The 24,504-nt window shown below is 43.6% G+C and overlaps 1 protein-coding gene across 1 annotated transcript in view; it reads left to right on the top strand.

The window, feature by feature from the left end:
• Positions 1-24,504, top strand: part of COL21A1 (collagen type XXI alpha 1 chain) — a 271,502-nt gene that overhangs the window by 220,295 nt on the left and 26,703 nt on the right. Inside the window, exon 25 of the mRNA XM_086925214.1 lies at positions 19,820-19,910. Coding sequence (XP_086781340.1) covers positions 19,820-19,910 — 91 coding nt within the window. The remainder of the gene's footprint in view (positions 1-19,819; positions 19,911-24,504) is intronic.

Here is a 24,504-nt window from a genome sequence, read left to right as displayed (position 1 = left end):
CTGGGATCTTCTCAATCCCAACACCCACCTACCTCTCATGCAACCTGCCCCACAAATTACACCGCCAGGCCAGTCGGTCTGCCCAGGGAAAGTCTCCTGGCCCTCCCCCAGATTCCCGAAGCAGATTTTGAAAGACTGGCACTGAGCATTACCTCTGGGTCCCCCCTTGACCCACTGCCCCCAAAAATCTGGAAGGCTTACGGGCACGAGCTATTCCACACGCTGCGGAGGATTTGTAACCAATCTCTCCGCAGTGGAGTGGTTCCAAACCCCTGGAAGCAAGCGTTGATCACCCCGCTTCTGAAAAAACCATCCCTGAATCCAGAATGCCTCTCCAATTTTCGCCCCATATCGCTTCTGCCCTTTCCAGCGAAAGTGGTGGAGCGATGGGTCAGCACCTGCCTGTCATCTCACCTCGAGCAGAATCACGTTCTGGACGATTTCCAATTTGGATTTCGTCCAGTCCATGGCACCGAAACAGCTGTACTTACGGCCATGGAAGAACTTCGAGTGCGTGCAGACAGGGGCCAGGCGGTGGCCTTGATCCTGTTGGACCTGTCTGCCGCATTCGACACCGTCAACAACGTGATCCTGCTAGAGAGGCTGAGAGCGGCTGGGGTTGATGGCTCAGCCCTGATTTGGTTCCACTCTTTTCTCAGCGACAGGAAACAGGCTGTATCCCTCCCCCCTTATCAATCTGCCTTCTCCCCAGTCCCTCACGGTGTACCCCAGGGTTCTTCTATCAGCCCGATTCTCTTTAATGTTTATTTACTACCACTGGTCTCTCTCATTAAATCACACAACATTACCACAGTAAACTACGCAGACGACACCCAGCTTATTTTTTCCTGGGAGGGTGAAGACTCTATTACTTTAGAAGCATTCCACGACTGCCTGAGAGATACTGCTGGCTGGTTACACCATAATTCCCTCCAATTTAACTCCTCTAAAACCGAGGTTCTGTTTTGCCCAGCCAGCCGCATACCTCGCCCTTTGCCTGCTGGTTTCTGGCTTCCAGAAAACTCGGACAATCCGTCACCTGTGGCCAGTGTTCGGAATTTGGGCGTCATGCTTAATAACAAGCTGAGCATGGAAACACAGGTTTCGAGAACAGTTGCCACCTGCTCTGCCCTTATGCGATCACTACGCAAAATCCTGCCACTACTTCCACTATCCGCTAGAGCGCAGATAGTCAGGTGTACCATTCTTAGTCGCATTGACTATTGTAATGCTCTCCTGCTTGACTCTCCCTTGGTACTACTGGACCGACTCCATCGTGTCCAATCAGCAGCAGCCAAACTGGCCCTTGGATGGACCAGAAGATCCTCAACCAAGGCTGCTCTAGCCGAGCTGCACTGGCTTCCCTTGAAGCAACGTATTGCCTTCAAGTCTCTTTGCTTGGTCTTTAAGGCATTACATGGGCTAGGACCTATCCCTTTACAACGGATGTTCACCTGGTATACACCAATCAGAGCTCTTCGATCTGCCACCGCTCGACTTGTAACAGTACCCAGATTTAAGAGAGCTAGGATCGGGGGAAGATCATTCCGAGTGGCGGCTGCAAAGCTCTGGAACAGTCTGCCCGCCGACATCCGCCATACTTCACAGCTCCTGCCTTTTCGAAAACTAATAAAGACTTGGCTTTTTCCCTAGAGTCCCTCCGTCACTACTAAACAATCTTCCACTATTTCTATTTTAGGAGTAGCCACCCTAGCGCCAGGATGCCTGCCAGGCGACAGCTGCGCTCTATAAATGTTTTAAATAAATAAATAAATAAATAATAAATAAGTGGCGCCACCGCAGTTCTGGACCCTTGGTAGTGGGCCTAAGGGTTACTGTCAACCTTTGTGGATCCAGTAGAACTGACACATCTCAACTGCTGTGCTGAGTAACCTCTAGCAGCACCACTGCATTGCGGCTGCTGCATGGGACGGAACCATCGTAAAGATGCACATTCCCTCCATAGCCACTTTGTAACTGCCACTATGTGAGGCATCCTTGGTGCATGCCCTCTCATCCCTGGTTGACAGCAGCCTCGACAATGATGCCAGACTACGCACCGCAGCCTTGCAACTCACTGGAACCGACGCATCACCTCAACTGAGTGACGCAGCCTCAATGTTGGACTTTGCCTTACAGGCCCCCATAAACGGGATCCTCGAAGATGATGCAGGATCTTTTTATTTAAGCAAATGGAGGTGCACCAAACATAATGAAAAGTGTCCCAAATATTTTGTTTCTTTTCAGCTTTTTTGGGATTGAATATGATTGCACAAAGACAGACAATGCGTTTTGTTACTAACACAAAAGTTCTAGGAACTTCATCAGGGCTCAATTAGTGATAGAGAAATCTGTATATATTGCCCGGTAATTAAAAAAACATTCAATTTCACCTTCAGATAAAGTATGATAACCAACCTGATGTAACTGGTCATTCTTCATCGAGGTCAAAAATTGTCTTAATAGACGTTTACGAACAGAACAATCTTTAATATGTGACTAGAATGGAGTACAATTAATCCCTATGTAGAAGTTGTTCAGAAGGTCAGGGTTGTTATAGAATGTCAAAGAAGGTGACCACTGTGATAAGTAGTCACGTCTCCTCTGACAATGAGGAGAGTAACAACACAATGATGCAGGACCTTGAATCGCCCCTCTCAGCCCCTCTGAACCGACACAGTACTTCAGCTGCACAACATGTCTTTAATGCTGATCCTCGTAATGGTCTGCAAACCAAGATTTAGGGTACTTTGTTCAAAAGGCCTAACAGGGTCCCTGTAGCCTGTTCACACTCCATCACTGGCAACTTGAACTTGTGACTTTGTCCTGGTCCGGCAAGATCAGATATTGGTGCTTTGTGCTTTTTGGTGCGCTTTTTGCTGAAATCGTTAAAACTGCATATCTCCGGTTCTGCTAATTGGATTTTTGTAGTTCTGGTTTTGTTTTATTTATTAAAAATTACTCTGTTGTTCTACCTTGATGGAGCAGCCTTTTGTGGTGTGTTTTCACTGTCCTATTGCTTGAAGTGCTGTACAAATACTTTACAGATCGCCTTTAAGTTAAGCCTGACAGCTCTGTGTCAAGCTACATGAGGTTGAGCACAGGTTACTTTGGGGTTTACTTGAACCATACTCTGACAAGGAATGTGTTTGTGGATTGACCAGGGCTCACACCCCAGTCAAGCAACAACTCAATTTCTTATAAAGCTCAATCATTTATTTCTATTTCTATGCTTGATTTATGGCATAGTTTTTCATAGGTAATCTTTTGCATAGGAAAACTGAATTATGTAGACAATATTTTTGGTGTTGCAATTCGTGAAGCACAGAACTGTACAGCATGCATCTCATAATGGATGCAATATAATGATGGCCCCTATGGTTCACCGCTTCATAGAATTTCCTCTCTCGGAAGCACAACTTAGATGGTGTAGCCTGAAACATTTTAAAATTACACATGGAAACTTTAAATCTGTGTTCTTGCTCTATGGAGCAATGATGATTTTGAAACTACAGAGAATGCGCTCAATTAATTGTTAGAAATATTTTTTAAGATGAGTACATACCATAGACGCCATGATAACTGTAATCCAAGGTGGTGGAATAGCAAATGAAGTGTGAGCATTTCCCATCCCTGGTGTTATATACTGCCGAAAACAAGAGGGATAGTCGAATAATGTCCCAGTGACGAAGAGAACGATTTTTAGTACTCTTCAGGTAACAACATCTCACCAATAAATCAAGTTTGTCAATTATGACTTTTGAGGAACTATGACAGACTGGACCACTATTCCCAGAATTTCACTCATCTTGTAGGCAATGATTGCCATGACGTCAGACACTGTAATCATTTGATCGACGAGGATTCCACCCGTCTGAAAATACGTAAAAGCAGAGGATCCAAGCTGGCATGGAAGGAAACAATAGTGGAAAGGCACCAAAGAACTTGACCTAGGGGCTGAGGCTGAGTAAGGACTGATCCTCCTGTTTTTTAAACGAGTTACAGAAACTGTAGAAACGGGGTTTAATGATCAATCTGACAGCACCAAGACACGAATGCAGCAAAGTACAAAAATGTATGTAAATCCTTCTATATGTGCCCTAGTCACCAACAATGAAACCATTTTATTTGTCCAAATCCCTGTATTCTTTCAAATAATTTTTTTACCTGTAGGAGAAAAAAAACTTTCCATTTTTTTCAGATCAAAGCGATGAATGAGTCATAACTGTTAACACAGGTGAGATCACCAGGGTAATTCACATATGGTGATGGGATTGAGATTAGTCCCGGGCGGTGGACCCAGAATTTCCTGCACTCCTCTGAGCATGTGCAGTTCTGAAAAACGCTGCTCCGCGGAGTGGAGTTTTTTCCTCACTCCTGCTTGCCGATGTTAAGTTGATGAGAGTGAGCGAGGCAAATCCAACTCTAGACCAGCTCCCAGCAAGATTTTTCAATACGAATGGTCGCAACCGCTCGCATTGAGAAACCTTCCGTTCGCGTTGAGGAAGCTGCCACTCGAGTAGAACATCTACTCAAGTAGCAGAAAGAAGAAGCTCCCTCTTGCCCTGCTTCTGGTGCAGTTCACACTGATTTTCCAGCATGGGATAAACACCCGGGCTAAAAAAACAATATGAACGGCGCAAACTAATTCACTCTGCCACTTGCAGAACTCCCGCGTAGAATGGTGGAGTTTTTTGGTTACTCTCCACGAACTCCACCCTGGCCTAACTGAGATGTCCTATAGTTTGATGATGAGCTCCTAACCAATCCTCCTCTTTTGTTCTTCTTATTCTTGCTCTCTTTCCTTACAGTAGTAGCAATGACCAACTGAATCACTGTTCTGACTGCAGAGTCATTATTTGGGCCCTGAGGTAGATCTCCCTGAGAAAATGTTTCAGACATGGGAGATTGAGAACTGTAGCCATTGAATCTATCCGGAGTAACAGATTGCCATAATGGACATTAAAGGTTTCTAGACCTAACTAAGCAAAGAGACCGACGTGAATCTAATTCACCATTATCATACCTTCATAAGGGAATACATATATTGTGGGTCACAGCTAACATTTAGAATTTAGAAGTCATTAAGATGACTATAAAAAACAACTGATTCTTTTTAAGTCAGGTTTAATGATTACCCTGTTGAAAGTCACTATCTATCTATCTATCTTCATACACACACCTATATATATATATATATATATATATATATATACATATTCACTTAAAAAACCATAGGTTTCAGGCCTTATATAGTTAGGAATTAGCATTTAAAAAACCATTGAAATTGCTCCTATATAGTTAGTTGTACTAACTATATTTCGCGCACCCGCAATCCACTGCTGATGATGTCACATATTACGTCATTCATGACATGGTCAGTGACATCACTGATTACATCACTGATGACATCACTGATGACATCTCATTTGACATCGCTGATGACATCACTGATGACATCATCCAGTGACTGTGTGTTTCTGTAAAGTTTAAATATGTTTTACATATTGAAGAATGAGTGGATGTATAAGTGTCTGGATGAAGAATTTAGTAGCGTGACTGACTGTATGAGTGAGTGATTAAATGCATGGGTTAGTGACTAAACTCTCTGAATGTGTGCATCAGTATGTCTGTTGTTGTGTAAGATGCTGCATGTGTTTATCAGTAGCTATATGAGTGGCTATATGGGTTATTGATTGGTTGCCCAAGTATTTGAATGGGAGACTGAGTGTGTGTGTGGGTGGCTAGGAGGTGTGTGACTCTGTGCATAGATGTGTGAGCAGTTGATTCACTAGGTGTATGAGTTCAAGAGTGCATGTGGAAACAGCTATATGGGCGGTTGACTGTGTGCATGGGTGTGTTGGTGAGTGAATGGATATCTCAGTGCTACATGTGCAAGTAAGTACATATGTAAAACACAGTGCATGTGATAGTTGGCATATATAAATGAGTATGCATGAGAGCCAGTGAATGTGCGAGTGGCTATATGGATCATTGTGTACTTGTATCAGTGATTTTATAAGAGAGTAAGTATGTGTTAGTATATGTTTGAATAAGTAAGGTGTTGTGTGTATAACTGTATAGTTGAGGAAATGGAAGTGTGATTGATTCTTTGCATGACTGACTAGGTGTGTGAGTAACTCCATGGATGAGTGGCAGTGTGTGAGTGTCTGTATAGGTGTATGAGTGCATATGATAGTGTTGTATTGATGAGTGACTGTATGTATGAGTGATTCTATGGATGAATGAGTGAATGTGTGTGTAGCCCTAGGAATCAGTGAGTGCGTATGTAGTAACTGGTATTGGTGTGTCAATGGTTTCAAGAATGGCAGTCTGTATTTAACAGTGGGTGTATCAAAGGTTATATTAGAGTGTGAGGAGGTGCATCGTATTATCACATGAATGATATCATCAGTGATGTGATCAGTGATGTCAAATGAGATGTCATCAGTGATGTCATCAGTGATGTCATTTGAGATGTCATCATTGATGTCATCAGTGATGTCACTGACCATTTTTAAATGCTAATTCCTAACTATATAAGGCCTGAAACCTATGGTTTTTTAAGTGAATTTGCAAGGTTTATAAAATGCTAATTCCTAACTATATAAGGCCTGAAACCTATGGTTTTTTAAGTGAATTTGCAAGGTTTTTTAAATGCTAATTTCTAACTATATAAGTCCTGAAAGATATGGTTTTTTAAGTGAATTTGCAAGGTTTTTTAAATGCTAATTCCTAACTATATAAGGCTTGAAACCTATGGTTTTTTCAGTGAATTTGCAAGGTTTTTTAAATGCTAATTCCTAACTATATCAGGTGTGAAACCTATATTTTTTTTCAATAAATTTCAAAGGTTTTGTAAATGCTAATTCTATTAGCTGATAACGTTTATATATGTTATTATCCTTCTGGGACCACCTGAGCAGCCATCTTGTTTCTCAGGAGAAGAGAGGCACAAGAGAGCACAAAACAAGAGTGGAAAACGCGAAAAGGGGGCAGGGTTGAGACCCCCTGACCCCCTAGCCCTTCTCAGGGGGTCCCAGAAGGACCACCAAGTGCAAACATTTTTTTATTTTTTTTTAAATCGCAGGGTACGCGCACGGTATGCGTACCCTACTCGTACCCCCCTGAGAAGGGCTAGAGGGTTGGGGGGTCTCTACCCTGTCCCCTTTTCGTAGTTCCCACTCTTGTTTTGGGCTCTATTGTGCCTCAGCTCTCCTGAAAAACAAGATGGTGGCCAACACTTCCTGGTTTGGACAGTTTGGAATGTTGACAGTCGACTGCAAGCCAATCAGAAACTCGCTCGCGCACGTAAGGGTACGCGCCCGTACGCGTACGGTACGCGTACAGTGCGCGTACGGTGAGTGCATATAGATATATAATTTGATCAAATTCAATTTTCTCAACAACTACTGGAGGGATTTTCACCAAATATAGAAAAGGCACTACTGCATACCTGTCCCTACCATTTTGCCAAGTTTGGTGTAATTCCGTTCAGCCGTTCGGGCTGTAGCCGTGTCTAAAGGTCCCATAGAAAATGCCATTTGAAAAATTTCAAATTACATTTTCTCAAGAACTACTAGAGGAATTTTCACCAAACATAGCAAAGGCACATCTGCATACTAGGCCCTACCATTTTGCCAAGTTTGGTGTAATTCCATTCAGCCGTTCGGGCTGTAGCCGTGTCTAAAGGTCCCTAAGGAAATTAGCATGGGGAAAACACGTTTTGGGACCCCCCTTTCACCCCCGATTGATGAATCCCCCGGAAACTTTCAGGGAAGGAGCGGAGCTGAGCTGGCCAAAATTTTGGAAAATTACACACAGATTCCTCTATCGGCACCAAAGTTATTCCCAATAGAATGTTGAGCGCATATAGATATATAATTTGCTCAAATTCATTTTCTCAAAAACTACTGGAAGGATTTTCACCAAATATAGAAAAGGCACTACTGCATGCCTCTCCCTACCATTTTGCCAAGTTTGGTGTAATTCCGTTCAGCCGCTCGGGCTGTAGCCGTGCCTAAAGGTCCCATAGAAAATGCCATTTGAAAAAATTTCAAATTCAATTTTCTCAAGAACTACTGTACGGATTTTCACCAAACATAGCAAAGGCACATCTGCATACCAGGCCCTACCATTTTGCCAAGTTTGGTGTAATTCCATTCAGCCGTTCGGGCTGTAGCCGTGTCTAAAGGTCCCTATGGAAATTAGCATGGGGAAAACACGCTTTGGGACCCCCCTTTCGCCCCCGATTGATGAATCCCCCGGAAACTTTCAGGGAAGGAGCGGAGCGAGCTGGCCAAAATTCTGGAAAATTACACACAGATTCCTCAATCGGAGCCAAAGTTATTCCCAATAGAATGTTGAGCGCATATAGATATATAATTTGCTCAAATTCATTTTCTCAACAACTACTGGAGGGATTTTCACCAAATATAGAAAAGGCACTACTGCATACAGCTCCCTACCATTTTGCCAAGTTTGGTGTAATTCCGTTCAGCCGTTCGGGCTGTAGCCGTGTCTAAAGGTCCCATAGAAAATGCCATTTGAAAATTTTCAAATTCAATTTTCTCAAGAACTACTGGAGGGATTTACACCAAACATACAAAAGGCACTGCTGCATACCAGTCCCTACCATTTTGCCAAATCTGGTATAATTCCGTTCAGCCGTTCGAGCTGTAGCCTTGTAAAAATGTCCCTATTGAAATTAACATGGGGGAAACACGTTTTGGGATCCCCCTTTTTTCTCGGCCCCCGCTTGATGAATCCCCCCCAAACTTTCAGGGAAGGAGCGGAGCGCAGCAAGGCTAATTTAAGGACAATTACAGGCAGATCCCTCAATCGGCGCCAAAGTTATTCCCAATAGAATGTTCGAAATTTCCTATGGTAACTAGGTCCTAACTATATATACCTACTGGCGACCGCCAGTAGGTAATATATATATATATATATATATATATATATATATATATATATATATATATATATATATGCACAAACCCTCCTTCCAAGAAAAGAGGCAAAGACCCAGGAGGAAACAATAGGAAGCACTCATTTATTTGCACAATTGCGAATGCATTTCGGCAGCCTTCTGCCTTCTTCAGCGCCCAAAGCGTCCTGTGAATGGTATCACATGCTGCAGGTGAGTCCCTCATCTTAAACGCTTGCTGATGCAAGCCAGCTCCACCCCCTGCAGCAAGCTCCAGGCACCTGTGGGTAGTCCCGAGTGTGGCACAGGACTACATATCCCAGAGTACAGCATAATGAGGTCTGGGAGCTGCGGTGCAGGAGCGAGGCACAAATGGTGAAAATGTCATTGCGGGGGGGCAGGGAACAGCATGCGCCCCGTGGAACATCGGGATGGAATCTCCCGCTTCGGTGTGCAAACTGCCGAGTGCCTCCTCGAGTCCCCCAATACCACCTCAACCACGTCATCCAAAGAGTCTGTAAAGCAGGGGCTGATCCACAATGTGCTCTACCCGGCATGGGATTAGAATTCCCAAAACTGCTTGCTTTTCTCCCCGGTTTTCGTGGCGGGCTCCCAGCCTTTCCAACTAACGCTGGTGAAACAAGACGAACTGAAAGTTCAGGTCCCAGTGAAGCCAGTGCCCAGAGCGAGGTGGGGGTCTCTGTAAAGCGTCTCTGGGTGACGCTGCCATTGATGCACAAACCCTCCTTCCAAGAAAAGAGGCAAAGACCCAGGAGGAAACAATAGGAAGCACTCATTTATTTGCACAATTGCGAATGCATTTCGGCAGCCTTCTGCCTTCTTCAGCGCCCAAAGCGTCCTGTGAATGGTATCACATGCTGCAGGTGAGTCCCTCATCTTAAACGCTTGCTGATGCAAGCCAGCTCCACCCCCTGCAGCAAGCTCCAGGCACCTGTGGGTAGTCCCGAGTGTGGCACAGGACTACATATCCCAGAGTACAGCATAATGAGGTCTGGGAGCTGCGGTGCAGGAGCGAGGCACAAATGGTGAAAATGTCATTGCGGGGGGGCAGGGAACAGCATGCGCCCCGTGGAACATCGGGATGGAATCTCCCGCTTCGGTGTGCAAACTGCCGAGTGCCTCCTCGAGTCCCCCAATACCACCTCAACCACGTCATCCAAAGAGTCTGTAAAGCAGGGGCTGATCCACAATGTGCTCTACCCGGCATGGGATTAGAATTCCCAAAACTGCTTGCTTTTCTCCCCGGTTTTCGTGGCGGGCTCCCAGCCTTTCCAACTAACGCTGGTGAAACAAGACGAACTGAAAGTTCAGGTCCCAGTAAAGCCAGTGCCCAGAGCGAGGTGGGGGTCTCTGTAAAGCGTCTCTGGGTGACGCTGCCATTGATGCACAAACCCTCCTTCCAAGAAAAGAGGCAAAGACCCAGGAGGAAACAATAGGAAGCACTCATTTATTTGCACAATTGCGAATGCATTTCGGCAGCCTTCTGCCTTCTTCAGCGCCCAAAGCGTCCTGTGAATGGTATCACATGCTGCAGGTGAGTCCCTCATCTTAAACGCTTGCTGATGCAAGCCAGCTCCACCCCCTGCAGCAAGCTCCAGGCACCTGTGGGTAGTCCCGAGTGTGGCACAGGACTACATATCCCAGAGTACAGCATAATGAGGTCTGGGAGCTGCGGTGCAGGAGCGAGGCACAAATGGTGAAAATGTCATTGCGGGGGGGCAGGGAACAGCATGCGCCCCGTGGAACATCGGGATGGAATCTCCCGCTTCGGTGTGCAAACTGCCGAGTGCCTCCTCGAGTCCCCCAATACCACCTCAACCACGTCATCCAAAGAGTCTGTAAAGCAGGGGCTGATCCACAATGTGCTCTACCCGGCATGGGATTAGAATTCCCAAAACTGCTTGCTTTTCTCCCCGGTTTTCGTGGCGGGCTCCCAGCCTTTCCAACTAACGCTGGTGAAACAAGACGAACTGAAAGTTCAGGTCCCAGTGAAGCCAGTGCCCAGAGCGAGGTGGGGGTCTCTGTAAAGCGTCTCTGGGTGACGCTGCCATTGATGCACAAACCCTCCTTCCAAGAAAAGAGGCAAAGACCCAGGAGGAAACAATAGGAAGCACTCATTTATTTGCACAATTGCGAATGCATTTCGGCAGCCTTCTGCCTTCTTCAGCGCCCAAAGCGTCCTGTGAATGGTATCACATGCTGCAGGTGAGTCCCTCATCTTAAACGCTTGCTGATGCAAGCCAGCTCCACCCCCTGCAGCAAGCTCCAGGCACCTGTGGGTAGTCCCGAGTGTGGCACAGGACTACATATCCCAGAGTACAGCATAATGAGGTCTGGGAGCTGCGGTGCAGGAGCGAGGCACAAATGGTGAAAATGTCATTGCGGGGGGGCAGGGAACAGCATGCGCCCCGTGGAACATCGGGATGGAATCTCCCGCTTCGGTGTGCAAACTGCCGAGTGCCTCCTCGAGTCCCCCAATACCACCTCAACCACGTCATCCAAAGAGTCTGTAAAGCAGGGGCTGATCCACAATGTGCTCTACCCGGCATGGGATTAGAATTCCCAAAACTGCTTGCTTTTCTCCCCGGTTTTCGTGGCGGGCTCCCAGCCTTTCCAACTAACGCTGGTGAAACAAGACGAACTGAAAGTTCAGGTCCCAGTGAAGCCAGTGCCCAGAGCGAGGTGGGGGTCTCTGTAAAGCGTCTCTGGGTGACGCTGCCATTGATGCACAAACCCTCCTTCCAAGAAAAGAGGCAAAGACCCAGGAGGAAACAATAGGAAGCACTCATTTATTTGCACAATTGCGAATGCATTTCGGCAGCCTTCTGCCTTCTTCAGCGCCCAAAGCGTCCTGTGAATGGTATCACATGCTGCAGGTGAGTCCCTCATCTTAAACGCTTGCTGATGCAAGCCAGCTCCACCCCCTGCAGCAAGCTCCAGGCACCTGTGGGTAGTCCCGAGTGTGGCACAGGACTACATATCCCAGAGTACAGCATAATGAGGTCTGGGAGCTGCGGTGCAGGAGCGAGGCACAAATGGTGAAAATGTCATTGCGGGGGGGCAGGGAACAGCATGCGCCCCGTGGAACATCGGGATGGAATCTCCCGCTTCGGTGTGCAAACTGCCGAGTGCCTCCTGGAGTCCCCCAATACCACCTCAACCACGTCATCCAAAGAGTCTGTAAAGCAGGGGCTGATCCACAATGTGCTCTACCCGGCATGGGATTAGAATTCCCAAAACTGCTTGCTTTTCTCCCCGGTTTTCGTGGCGGGCTCCCAGCCTTTCCAACTAACGCTGGTGAAACAAGACGAACTGAAAGTTCAGGTCCCAGTGAAGCCAGTGCCCAGAGCGAGGTGGGGGTCTCTGTAAAGCGTCTCTGGGTGACGCTGCCATTGATGCACAAACCCTCCTTCCAAGAAAAGAGGCAAAGACCCAGGAGGAAACAATAGGAAGCACTCATTTATTTGCACAATTGCGAATGCATTTCGGCAGCCTTCTGCCTTCTTCAGCGCCCAAAGCGTCCTGTGAATGGTATCACATGCTGCAGGTGAGTCCCTCATCTTAAACGCTTGCTGATGCAAGCCAGCTCCACCCCCTGCAGCAAGCTCCAGGCACCTGTGGGTAGTCCCGAGTGTGGCACAGGACTACATATCCCAGAGTACAGCATAATGAGGTCTGGGAGCTGCGGTGCAGGAGCGAGGCACAAATGGTGAAAATGTCATTGCGGGGGGGCAGGGAACAGCATGCGCCCCGTGGAACATCGGGATGGAATCTCCCGCTTCGGTGTGCAAACTGCCGAGTGCCTCCTCGAGTCCCCCAATACCACCTCAACCACGTCATCCAAAGAGTCTGTAAAGCAGGGGCTGATCCACAATGTGCTCTACCCGGCATGGGATTAGAATTCCCAAAACTGCTTGCTTTTCTCCCCGGTTTTCGTGGCGGGCTCCCAGCCTTTCCAACTAACGCTGGTGAAACAAGACGAACTGAAAGTTCAGGTCCCAGTGAAGCCAGTGCCCAGAGCGAGGTGGGGGTCTCTGTAAAGCGTCTCTGGGTGACGCTGCCATTGATGCACAAACCCTCCTTCCAAGAAAAGAGGCAAAGACCCAGGAGGAAACAATAGGAAGCACTCATTTATTTGCACAATTGCGAATGCATTTCGGCAGCCTTCTGCCTTCTTCAGCGCCCAAAGCGTCCTGTGAATGGTATCACATGCTGCAGGTGAGTCCCTCATCTTAAACGCTTGCTGATGCAAGCCAGCTCCACCCCCTGCAGCAAGCTCCAGGCACCTGTGGGTAGTCCCGAGTGTGGCACAGGACTACATATCCCAGAGTACAGCATAATGAGGTCTGGGAGCTGCGGTGCAGGAGCGAGGCACAAATGGTGAAAATGTCATTGCGGGGGGGCAGGGAACAGCATGCGCCCCGTGGAACATCGGGATGGAATCTCCCGCTTCGGTGTGCAAACTGCCGAGTGCCTCCTCGAGTCCCCCAATACCACCTCAACCACGTCATCCAAAGAGTCTGTAAAGCAGGGGCTGATCCACAATGTGCTCTACCCGGCATGGGATTAGAATTCCCAAAACTGCTTGCTTTTCTCCCCGGTTTTCGTGGCGGGCTCCCAGCCTTTCCAACTAACGCTGGTGAAACAAGACGAACTGAAAGTTCAGGTCCCAGTGAAGCCAGTGCCCAGAGCGAGGTGGGGGTCTCTGTAAAGCGTCTCTGGGTGACGCTGCCATTGATGCACAAACCCTCCTTCCAAGAAAAGAGGCAAAGACCCAGGAGGAAACAATAGGAAGCACTCATTTATTTGCACAATTGCGAATGCATTTCGGCAGCCTTCTGCCTTCTTCAGCGCCCAAAGCGTCCTGTGAATGGTATCACATGCTGCAGGTGAGTCCCTCATCTTAAACGCTTGCTGATGCAAGCCAGCTCCACCCCCTGCAGCAAGCAAGCAAGCATATTTATATATATATTACCTCCTGGCGATAGCCAGTAGGTATATATAGTTAGGATTTTTTCTCTATGGAACTTTTGAAAATTCTATGCCTAATAACTTTGGCGTTTGTGGACGGAATTGGCTGAAATTTTCAGGAAAATGGCACATTTTGTTTCTGAGCAGCTCCTGGAAATTTGGTTCGTCAAGGGGGGGCCGAGAAAAAAGGGGGGTCCCAAAACGCGTTTTTCCCATGATAATTTCCATAGGGCGGTTGGACTCACTTTTAGCCCGAACGGCTGAATGGATTTCCACGAAACTTGGCAAAATTGTAGGGACTGTTAGCCCGATGTGCCTTTGCTAGGTCTCAATATATGTGCTTCAGTGAATTTTGAGAAATTTACGTTTAAAACAAGATATATATCTGTAACAGCGTTCCGGGCAGCGCTCCGGTTCGCGTACTTTTCGCATATCGGAACTTTGCGAAGCGAAGCTGATTGGCTCTCCGGTGTCTGTCAACATTCTAAACAGTCCGGTGCGGCCGCCATCTTGTCTCTCGGTAGGATCGAGAGACAAGAGGAGGCCAAAACAAAGGGGGAAATGAAGGAAAGGGGGCAAGGTAGACCCCTTCTGACCCCATAGGATTGATGAGGGGATATTATAGAGCCACGCTGGGCCCAAAAAAAAAACAAAAAAAAATTCCGATTTTTTCGCCGTAGAGACGCGTCTTGGTACGCGAACCGGGCAGCTAACCGGGCAGCTAACCGGGAAGCTAACCGGCAGTGTAACGGGAGTCTGAGGAGAAGCTGATTGGCTGTTATCATTGTAAACAGTCTGGAGAGGCCGCCATCTTGTCTCTCTGTGGGATCGAGAGACAAGAGGTGGAAAAAAAAAAAGGTGTAAATGAATGAAAGGGGTAAGGCAAACCCCTCCTGAACCCCTAGGATTGATGAGGGGGCTATTAAAGTTCCCTGGGGGGTGAAAAAAAAAATTGCGATTTTTCACGGTAAAGGTGCTTCCTGGTACGTTAACCGGGCAGCTAACCAGCAGCGTAACGGGAGTCCGACATATTGTGTTTTTTGAACATTTGTGATATGTGCACGTGTGGATTTTGTCTAATTAAGGTTAAAAATATATATATATATCTTTAAGCGTGTTCTGGCGCGCTTACGTTTTGGGTTTGGTTTGCGCTGCAGAGACAATATGTCACGGTTATGCGATGCATCATTAGGCGTCTCACGGGCTACGTGATACGTCACTTAATAAAGAATATATTTTACAGCTATAGATATTAGCTTTTAAAAAACCAATGAAATTCACAGAAAAAACCATAGGTTATAGACCATATATAGTTAGGAATTTGCATTTACAAAACCTTGAAAATTCACTGAAAAAACCATAGGTTATAGACCATATATAGTTAGGGATTAGCATTTAAAAAACCTTATTTTATTTGCACAAAACCATTGAAATTCCATATATAGTTAGTTGCACTAACTATATATCGCAGACCCGCAATCCACTGCTAATGATGTCACATATTACATCATTCATGACATGGTCAGTGACATCACTGATGACATCACTGATGACATCTCAAATGACATCACTGATGACATCACTGATGACATCTCAAATGACATCACTGATGACATCACTGACATCTCATTTGACATTACTGATTACATCACTGATGATATCATTTATGTGATAATACATCTTCAGACTCTAATATAACCTTAGATACACTCAGTGTAAACAGGCACTCACAGACTGTCACACATCCATGGAGTTACCCACACACCTAGTCAGTCATGCAAAGAATCAATCACACCTCCATTTCCTCAACTATACAGTTATACACACCTTACTTATTCAAACATATACTAACACATATTTACTCTCTTATACAATCCTTGATACAAGTTCACAATGATTCATACAGCCACTCTCACATTCACTGGCTCTTATGTTCAGTTATTTATATATGTCAACTCTCACATGGAGTGTGTTTTACATATGTACTTACTTTGACATGTAGAACTGAGATATCCATTCACTCACCAATATACTCATGCACACAGTCAACTGTCCATACAGCTGTTTCTACATGCACTTTTGAACCCATGCACCTAGGGAATCAACTGCTCACACATCTATGCACAGAGTTATACACCTCCCAGCCACCCACACACATACTCAGTCTCCCATACAAATACTTGGGCAACCATTCAATAACCCATATAGTTACTGATATAGCTACTGATTTAAACATGCAGCAGTTTACAGAAGAACATAAATAATGATTGCCAAATTAAGACACTTTAATCACTAACCCATGCACTCAGTGAGACACATTTAATCACTCACTCATACAGTCAGTCATGCACCTACTAAATCCTTCATCCAGACACTTATACATCCACTCATTCTTCAATATGTAAGACATATTTTAACTTTACAGAAACATACAGTCACTGGGTGTTGTCATCAGTGATGTCATCAGTGATGTCATTTGAGATGTCATCAGTGATGTCATCAGTGATGTCACTGACCATGTCATGAATGATGTAATATGTGACATCATTAGCAGTGGATTGCGGGTCCGCAATCCACTGCTAATGATGTGCAACTAACTATATATGGAATTTCAATGGTTTTGTGCAAATAAAATAAGGTTTTTTAAATGCTAATCCCTAACTATATATGGTCTATAACCTATGGTTTTTTCAGTGAATATATATATATATATATATATATATATATATATATATATATATATAAAAAAAAATTTCAATGGTGCTCGCTCCACCCGCAACTTCGAGCCGGATTTGCACAAGAAGACGAGGCAGACCCAATTTGGTGCTTTTGAATTTATTTTCTCACAATGCCACCAAAACCCTCACGACGCGTTTCGGCAGATCCCTGCCTTGATCACATGACAACATGGTCGTGAAGCATACACCTTTTTAAAGTGCCAGTGCAGTTATAAACATAAAAGAAATATTTACATGTGCTTGGGTCTGTCTTTCTTTTTCAGATTACATCAACATTTCAGTTTCTTAATAACTGTAAAATACAGTTTATAACACCAGCGACATAAAAGTAGATAATATTTGTAAAATACTTTTAAAACCAACTAATTGTAAAATACAATTAGGACGCTACGCGGCATATGAGTAAAAAAATAATAATAATTGTAAAATAAATTTTTTCCACAATACTTGCATAAATGCATACTCATACAGGCAGCCTTATTAAATGTGGCCCACATTTTTCTATTGATGTGTGCGCCCTGCCACTCTTGTCTGTATCACCAGTGTTCATACTCCTTGGCAGAACACTTCATAACCCTACTCATCTACAGCTAATATCACTGAATGATACCTCAAGTACATGTATATTCTCAAATATTTTTCTTGTGCTGTGCTTCTACAAAGGAAAACCCACTAATTCACCCTATTGGTGTCTTATATATGAAAAGTGCTTAAAGTGCATACATATGTATGTGATATTTGGATACGCAAAAGCGCTATGCACAAGTTAGAAATTTGTCAAGATGCCCCACACAGCGTCGGTTTTGAGGTGCTATGAGGCTGCAATGTGAGGTACAGTGTCACTGTACAGGTGGCTGTGGACTAAAAGGCTTGCGATGTGAAGTCCTGTGTCAGGAATGCATTTGCACACCGGCTGGTTCCGAAGAAGCTGAGGGCATGTGGTACGAAGTCCTGCATTGTCATCAAGAATGCCATAAATGAGAGGTTTGCGATGCGAGGGCCAGCACTGGGGAAATATTGTGCAGCGTCAGTTCTGATGAGACGGTAGGCTGTGAGGGAAATGGGGATTCCTTGCACTGGGAGAATCCTCACAGCAGAGGCGATTCGTTTGTTCTGGTCGGGGTTGCACCATGCGTCAGAGGAGATACATCGGTTCTACTGGATCCACAGATGTTCTGGCGAGCCTCCTTCATGTCCATGTCTAAGGATCCAGGACTCAGGTGGCACCACTTGACAGGGTAGGACTCACAGTTGCAGAGTCCTGGTGCTGGTTACAGAGACTCGCCCATTTGGGTCACTCTGGTGGTCCTGGTTACCAGTTGCAGGTCTGGTCCTTGGAGTCACTCTAGTGGTCCTGGGTACAGGTTGCAGGTCATCTCACCTAGATTACTTTTTAATTTCAACTATGATGGGTTTTAAAAGTTTGCATATGCTGCCTAATGGTTTTGATGACCATTCTGCTCTGGTGTGAGAAATAATCACTAAGATGTCAGGCGCCAGAAACCCAAGGTGGGTGTTTATTAAATGTTATTCATGAGAACTGAGTGGAGTCCTGTAACATTGGATGGAGAGCTTCTTCAAACAAAACAAGGGGCCTGCTATGACTTGTATAGTTTGGGATTCCAAGAAAGCTTCCCTACACACCTTTGTTATTTTCAGGGACAAAGCTCAGTAGAAAGCCTTGAGGGGTGAAGAGATAGGATTGGAGAATCAGGTCAATAATGAGCACAGAAGGTTTCTGCAGAATAGCTCATTTGTTTAGTCGAGAGGCACTGGGGAGAGTGAAGGGTGCCCTTCGAGATTACACTTATGATAGACATTTTTTGCTAAACTCGACTTTTGATCAAAAGCTTTACAAAGAAGGTAATATTGCAGGAACGTTTTTGGCTTGGCAGGGGTGACATTGGGCTATGTGCCACACAATTAAAACAGCAAGTTTTCCAGAACGGGATACTTTGAATGTTATTAAAGAAGTTTTTTTTTTTAGATTGACACTCGATAGTAAGTGTGTCCTTCAGCCAGACTCCCAGTTTTTTTTATAGCTGTTTAGGGGTAGGTGGATCTCCATACAGTTGGGACGCTGTCTCAGGGGTGCGTGAATGGCCAGATTTCCCAGTATCAAAAGGTCTGTTTTTCCACCATTCAGCTTCAAACCGCTGTTTGACATCCAGTTTACCACTTTCTCAAGACAGCGGATCAGCTGATGATTGCTTGGATTGGAGCCTTTTGTCAGATACACTACCAGCTGGGTGTCATCAGCATACAACACCACTGATATGCCAAATTCCTGTAGTACATTGGCAAGCTCTCGTACAGAAATATTAAATAGAGTAGGGCTAAGGGATGAGCCCTGAGGGATACCACATGTGATTGAGAGGCGATCTGAGAAACAGTTCCTTCCCATCACTTGGAAGCTTCTGTTCTCCAAGAAAGAGGCAAGCCTGTCTAGTTGGTTTGGTGGTAAACTCTGCTATTTTTATGAGGGGATTCATAAGTTGTTAGAAAATCTGCTGGGGATCCAACTACTGCAAAGCCATGTGTTTGCTTTGGTGGGCTCATGCCCAATGCCAGGAATACGAATAAGAACGCAGAGGTTGGTGTATATTGCCCTGCTGGTGGCTACGTCTCTGATTCTTCAGAGATGGAAGTCTGATCTTGTACCCTGTTGGGAGAAAATGAACAAGGGCAAGGAGTAAGAAAGGATGCTTGTAGTAAGGTCTGTCAATATAAAGGCTTGTGGTACTATTTGGAGATTTTGGATGAGGAAAGAAAGTTCATAGGGGGTGTAAGGAATCTTACTAGAGTTAATTAAACATCTCGAAGGTTAGTTGTTTTATGCTTAATTTGCTTCCTTTTATATCGCATCTTAATTATTTATGAAATTTCTTTTTAGGTGAATAATTATGTATCGACTTATTTATGATATGCATAAATGGTCGTTTTGAAATCTATGACCCTTTACACCAAATTAAAAAAATATGTGCTTCCAAAAGGGCATTGCTAGTTGATACAAAATGAGCTGACACGATTCTTGGGTACCTGTCACATTAGTCTATATTTGGTTTAAAAAAGCAGGGTAACAGGGTGATTTCGAGGTGTTGCAAAACACGTACATGTACATGATTTTGAATGACACAGAACTGACTGAGTCTATTTACAGGGAAAGCCTGGGTTGGATGGAATGAAAGGGGAACGTGGACCCGAAGGCTTTTATGGGGAGCAAGGTGGCACAGGAAAGCAAGGAGATAAAGGTAAGTTGTTTTTGTAACTAATAAATATTGTTTTTTAATAATATTAGTGGTATGTCTTCTAACAAGGTTTCTGAAAATAATATCGAGTAGTGGGAAAAGTCCCACAGAGAATCATAGTTGTGCTTATTCACATCCAAAGAAGGCGTGCCTGGCATAGGCTAGGGTGATGTGTCTAATTCACATAGTACAGTTTCTTGTGTTGGGGTATAAGTCCTCTGCGTGGCGTGTAAAAACTACACTGCCTGCCCTGTTCTTTTCTCAGGCCTCAATTGTATTTGTAGTACAGTGAACTTGACAGTCTCATAGTACACTGGAGGTGCTCCATGGTTTACTGTGCTGTTGATCTGCTAACAGTGGTCACCCAAAGTGAACCCCCAACCTGAATGAGGGATGCTACTGCCCCATTGTCCTGGCGAACAGGTAACTGGAGCTGGTTGTAGCAGAATTATAGTTCAGTAGCTCACACATTTGTGTCTCCATCACTGTGGAGAAACTGTCTGATAGCATTGCCTGTGCAGGATGGTTTCAAGCGAATGGGTGCATAGTTGTAGTTCATGATTTGCACTGTTTTTGTTGCCTTGAAAAATAACTGGAAATGTTTTTGAAACTGCCCATTCAAGTAGGCACAGTCACAGTCCGTAGAGCCCTATGAGGGGACAAACCCCCAAATGTCGGATATAAAACAGGGATAAACCATCACAGCATTTATAGACAATGTAACACAAGAAGTTGATTAAGCACCACCCTCGTGCCAACCAATCTACTGATTTATGCTTCTTGGTGTGCATCACTCATTTCCTTTAATCATCAATACTATGCACAAGGGTAGCAAACCCACATCTTTGTGAAGAGCAGCGGGAAAGGTACACTACTCTGCTATCTCTCTACCGAAGCTCTATATCACATTTAATTAGTGCCATGTGTTCAAACGTGCAAATAGTGACATGCTAGAGTACCTCCAAAAAAGTGGTTTGATACTGAAAAGGGAAATGCTTTTAAATTCATATCAACCATGCTCTAGAGCAGTACTACACATCATTCAAGGGCATATTTAACTTACTTTGAAGCAGCACAATGCAGCAAACAACCTTGCTGCGCTGCATGAAAAGGAAAGGGCAGGAACTATCATAAATTGCATTCCTGTCCTTTCCTTGTGGTGGTGCACTTCAGGCAGACTAGCACCAAAGCAAGCCCCCTCTGCGTACCAAGGAGAATTGGTTTTGTGCATGACGGGATACTTTCCTGCACAAAAACAATCTCCTGAGGCTTTTTCCTCTTTTTATGTGTGCTGCAAATAATCTCCTGAGGCATTTTCCTCTTTTTATGTGTGCTGCAGAGTGCAGCACACATAGAAATAAGAAACAATGAGGAGAAAAAAGATTTGTTACACCATCCTCTGAGAGGCGTAGTGATTTAATGCACTTCCAGGTTTACAAACCTTTTCAAATCTGGGATTGCGTGACATCCATGGGTGGAATCATGGGAAACGTCCACCTGGAATGAAATGTATTGCAATGCAGCACGTTACATTTTTTTTCAAAAGGCACGGACGGCAGTACAATATTGACCCTTGCGTGGCTTTGTAAATATCTACTAGCATTTTACGTTATGGATGTGCCACAAAAATGGCAAGAATGATGCAAAATGTTAGGAAATCTGGCCCTAGGTGAAGAAAACAAGAGCCCACTTAGATCACTAAAAGGATCAAAGAGCCATCTCCCTATGTATCTGTATATATCATAGAATGCATCTAATATAACCTGGAGAAGTGAGACTCTGTGTTAGCTTGTACTTTGCCAGCCAGCCAATAAAAGGGGAGGGCCACATCAACCACAACCATTGATTAACTTATAGCTATCTTTCTTGATCCACATTGGTTTGCAGAAATGCAGATTCCTCAGTTGTGGTATCTCATGTCAAGCCCAACACTACAATTAAGAAGCTATGTCGGTCCTAGTTGGGATTATGTTACTGATGACAGTTCGCAAGATCACTGTTGAGCACCATGACAGACTTTGAACCGTAGCAATTGTGAGTTGTAGCGATCTTCGGATACCAGCTGTCTCCTGATGGAACAGACACAGTTATGAGCAAAATATGAGATGTCAAAGCTGGTACCATGCCCCTGAATGTATCCAAATGTATAGGGTGTCTGTGCATGGTGACATACTGTAGACATTTCTTCAGATACCTAATGTTTTTACAGAACCGCTATGCAACCTACTACGTAAAATGCCTTGCAGTAGATAGAAGAAAACTACCAAGAATTTCAAATATGGAAAGATGCCTTTCTAGCTGATACTCTTTTGAAATACTTAGAACCATATAAATACACCAAAGTGATAGTTTTCACAAATCATGCAGGGCTCTAAAATTGTCCTGTTCCTGATGCACCCATTGAGTATTTTCATCCTTATCCTTATTGCAACAAAAGTTATTATCTTACTGAGAATAGTGATTCTGTTGGAGTTTTGTCATTTTCAACTCTACCAATATGGCCACCAGTTGCCCATAACCTATCATCATAATCCCCTTCTTGCTCACTTCCATAGACATCCAGGAAAGTAACACACAAAATCCAAACATAACCTCCAAGTCCACAGACACTTATTCAATGTATTCTACAATCCATGGTCACCAACCTACTGATTATTTGTTTAGAGATCCCATACCTACCACACAAGTAGAGCATGTGCAGACAGAAGAGTAAGTAAGGCTCATTCGTGATGGATCAAGACCACAACCAATGTCCCTAAATTATGTCAGAGAGAGTGCTGGTATCCTGTGCCAATTGCTACTAACAAAAACAAATGGAAAAGGCCCTGCATGGACAGAACATTTGCTCCTGTGAGGCAAATAGAAATATTGTGGCCATTTGTAATGTCCAGTGGGAATTATCAGCTGCCAAATGGGGTTTGTTATTCACTGGAACACTACTATTACTTCTAACAACTAACACACCTTTAATAGGACCCTTGTTGTATATCAAGCTCAGATCAAAGCTGGGTCAATAGGACAGCATAGTTTGCAGACATTGGCACTCAAATTAAATCCCTGGTGAATGGGTGCTTGGTGTGCTGTGCACTAGCTCCCAGGGACAGGACAGCCCTAATCAGAACAGAGGCTGTCCTGACCATTCCTTGGGCAAGTAAGAGCGCTGACCCTTGCAGCTTACTAGGAATGTCTGACATAATATCGACAGACAGAATATCGAAATACAAAAATATCGGCACAAAAATATCGACATCAAAAATATCGGAGTCATATCTTCATAAAGGTAAGTACAAAAATATCGAAAAAATAATATTGTAGTACAAAAATATCGAAGTTAAAAATATCGTTTTTTTAAATGTATTAATAATAATGTAAAAATAATTTTAAAATACATATAATTTTACAAATATTCAATAAAAATATTAAAACAAAATTAAAACTAATACATATACATTTAAAATAAATAAAACACTTAATAATTTAATGTAATTTTCATTTTTTTAATTTCATTTAATTGATTTAATGTAATTTTTTTTATTTTTACCCTGTACGCCTGTACCCCAAAACCCCAAAACTGACCCTGAACCCTAAAAATATCCCTGTACCCCAAAAACCCCAAACTGACCCTGAACCCTAAAAATATCCCTGTACCCCAAAAACCCAAAACTGACCCTGAACCCTAAAAAACCACTTTACCCAAAAACTGAAAACTGACCCTGAACCCTAAAAATACCCCTTTACCCAAAAACTGAAAACTGACCCTGAACCCTAAAAATACCCCTTTACCCAAGAACTGAAAACTGACCCTGAACCGTAAAAATGCCCCTTTACCCAAAAACTGAAAACTGACCCTGAACCCTAAAAATACCCCTTTACCCAAAAACTGAAAACTGACCCTGAACCCTAAAAATACCCCTTTACCCAAGAACTGAAAACTGACCCTGAACCCTAAAAATACCCCTTTACCCAAAAACTAAAAACTGACCCTGAACCCTAAAAATACCCCTTTACCCAAAAACTGAAAACTGACCCTGAACCCTAAAAATACTCCTTTACCCAAAATTAATTAATATTATTTAATTACCAATTAATTATTCATTAACAATAACAATAAACTAAATATATTAGCACATTAGCTGTAATTAATTTAATTTAATAATTATTATTTTTCCCAATTAATTAATTAAGAATAACAAAAAATTATATATAAAAAATTACTCTAATTAATGTAATTAACTAATTAATATTAATTAATTACCATCTAATTAATAAATAAAAATATGTACAAGATTATATTAATTAGTTAACTAATTAATATAAATTAATTACAAATTAATTATTAATTAAAATATTCACAAACATATATTAATTAATTAATTATTATTAAATTACTTCCCACCCTATTCCCCTATAAACCCATAACCCGCTACAGAACATATTTATCCATTAATCAATTAATTAAAATTAATTAAAAATTAATTCTCAATTAATTAATTAATAATTCCTACTAATTAATAATTAATTTAACATAATTAAATTACTTCCCACACTATTCCCCTATAAACCCACAACCCGCTACAGTAGTAATAGACAATATTTA

Source organism: Lissotriton vulgaris, chromosome 6 (assembly GCF_964263255.1).
Source record: "Lissotriton vulgaris chromosome 6, aLisVul1.2, whole genome shotgun sequence".
In the NCBI taxonomy this organism is placed as follows: domain Eukaryota; kingdom Metazoa; phylum Chordata; class Amphibia; order Caudata; family Salamandridae; genus Lissotriton; species Lissotriton vulgaris.
The sequence above is the reverse complement of the archived record's forward strand: the minus strand, read 5'-3'. Positions and strand labels throughout refer to the sequence as shown.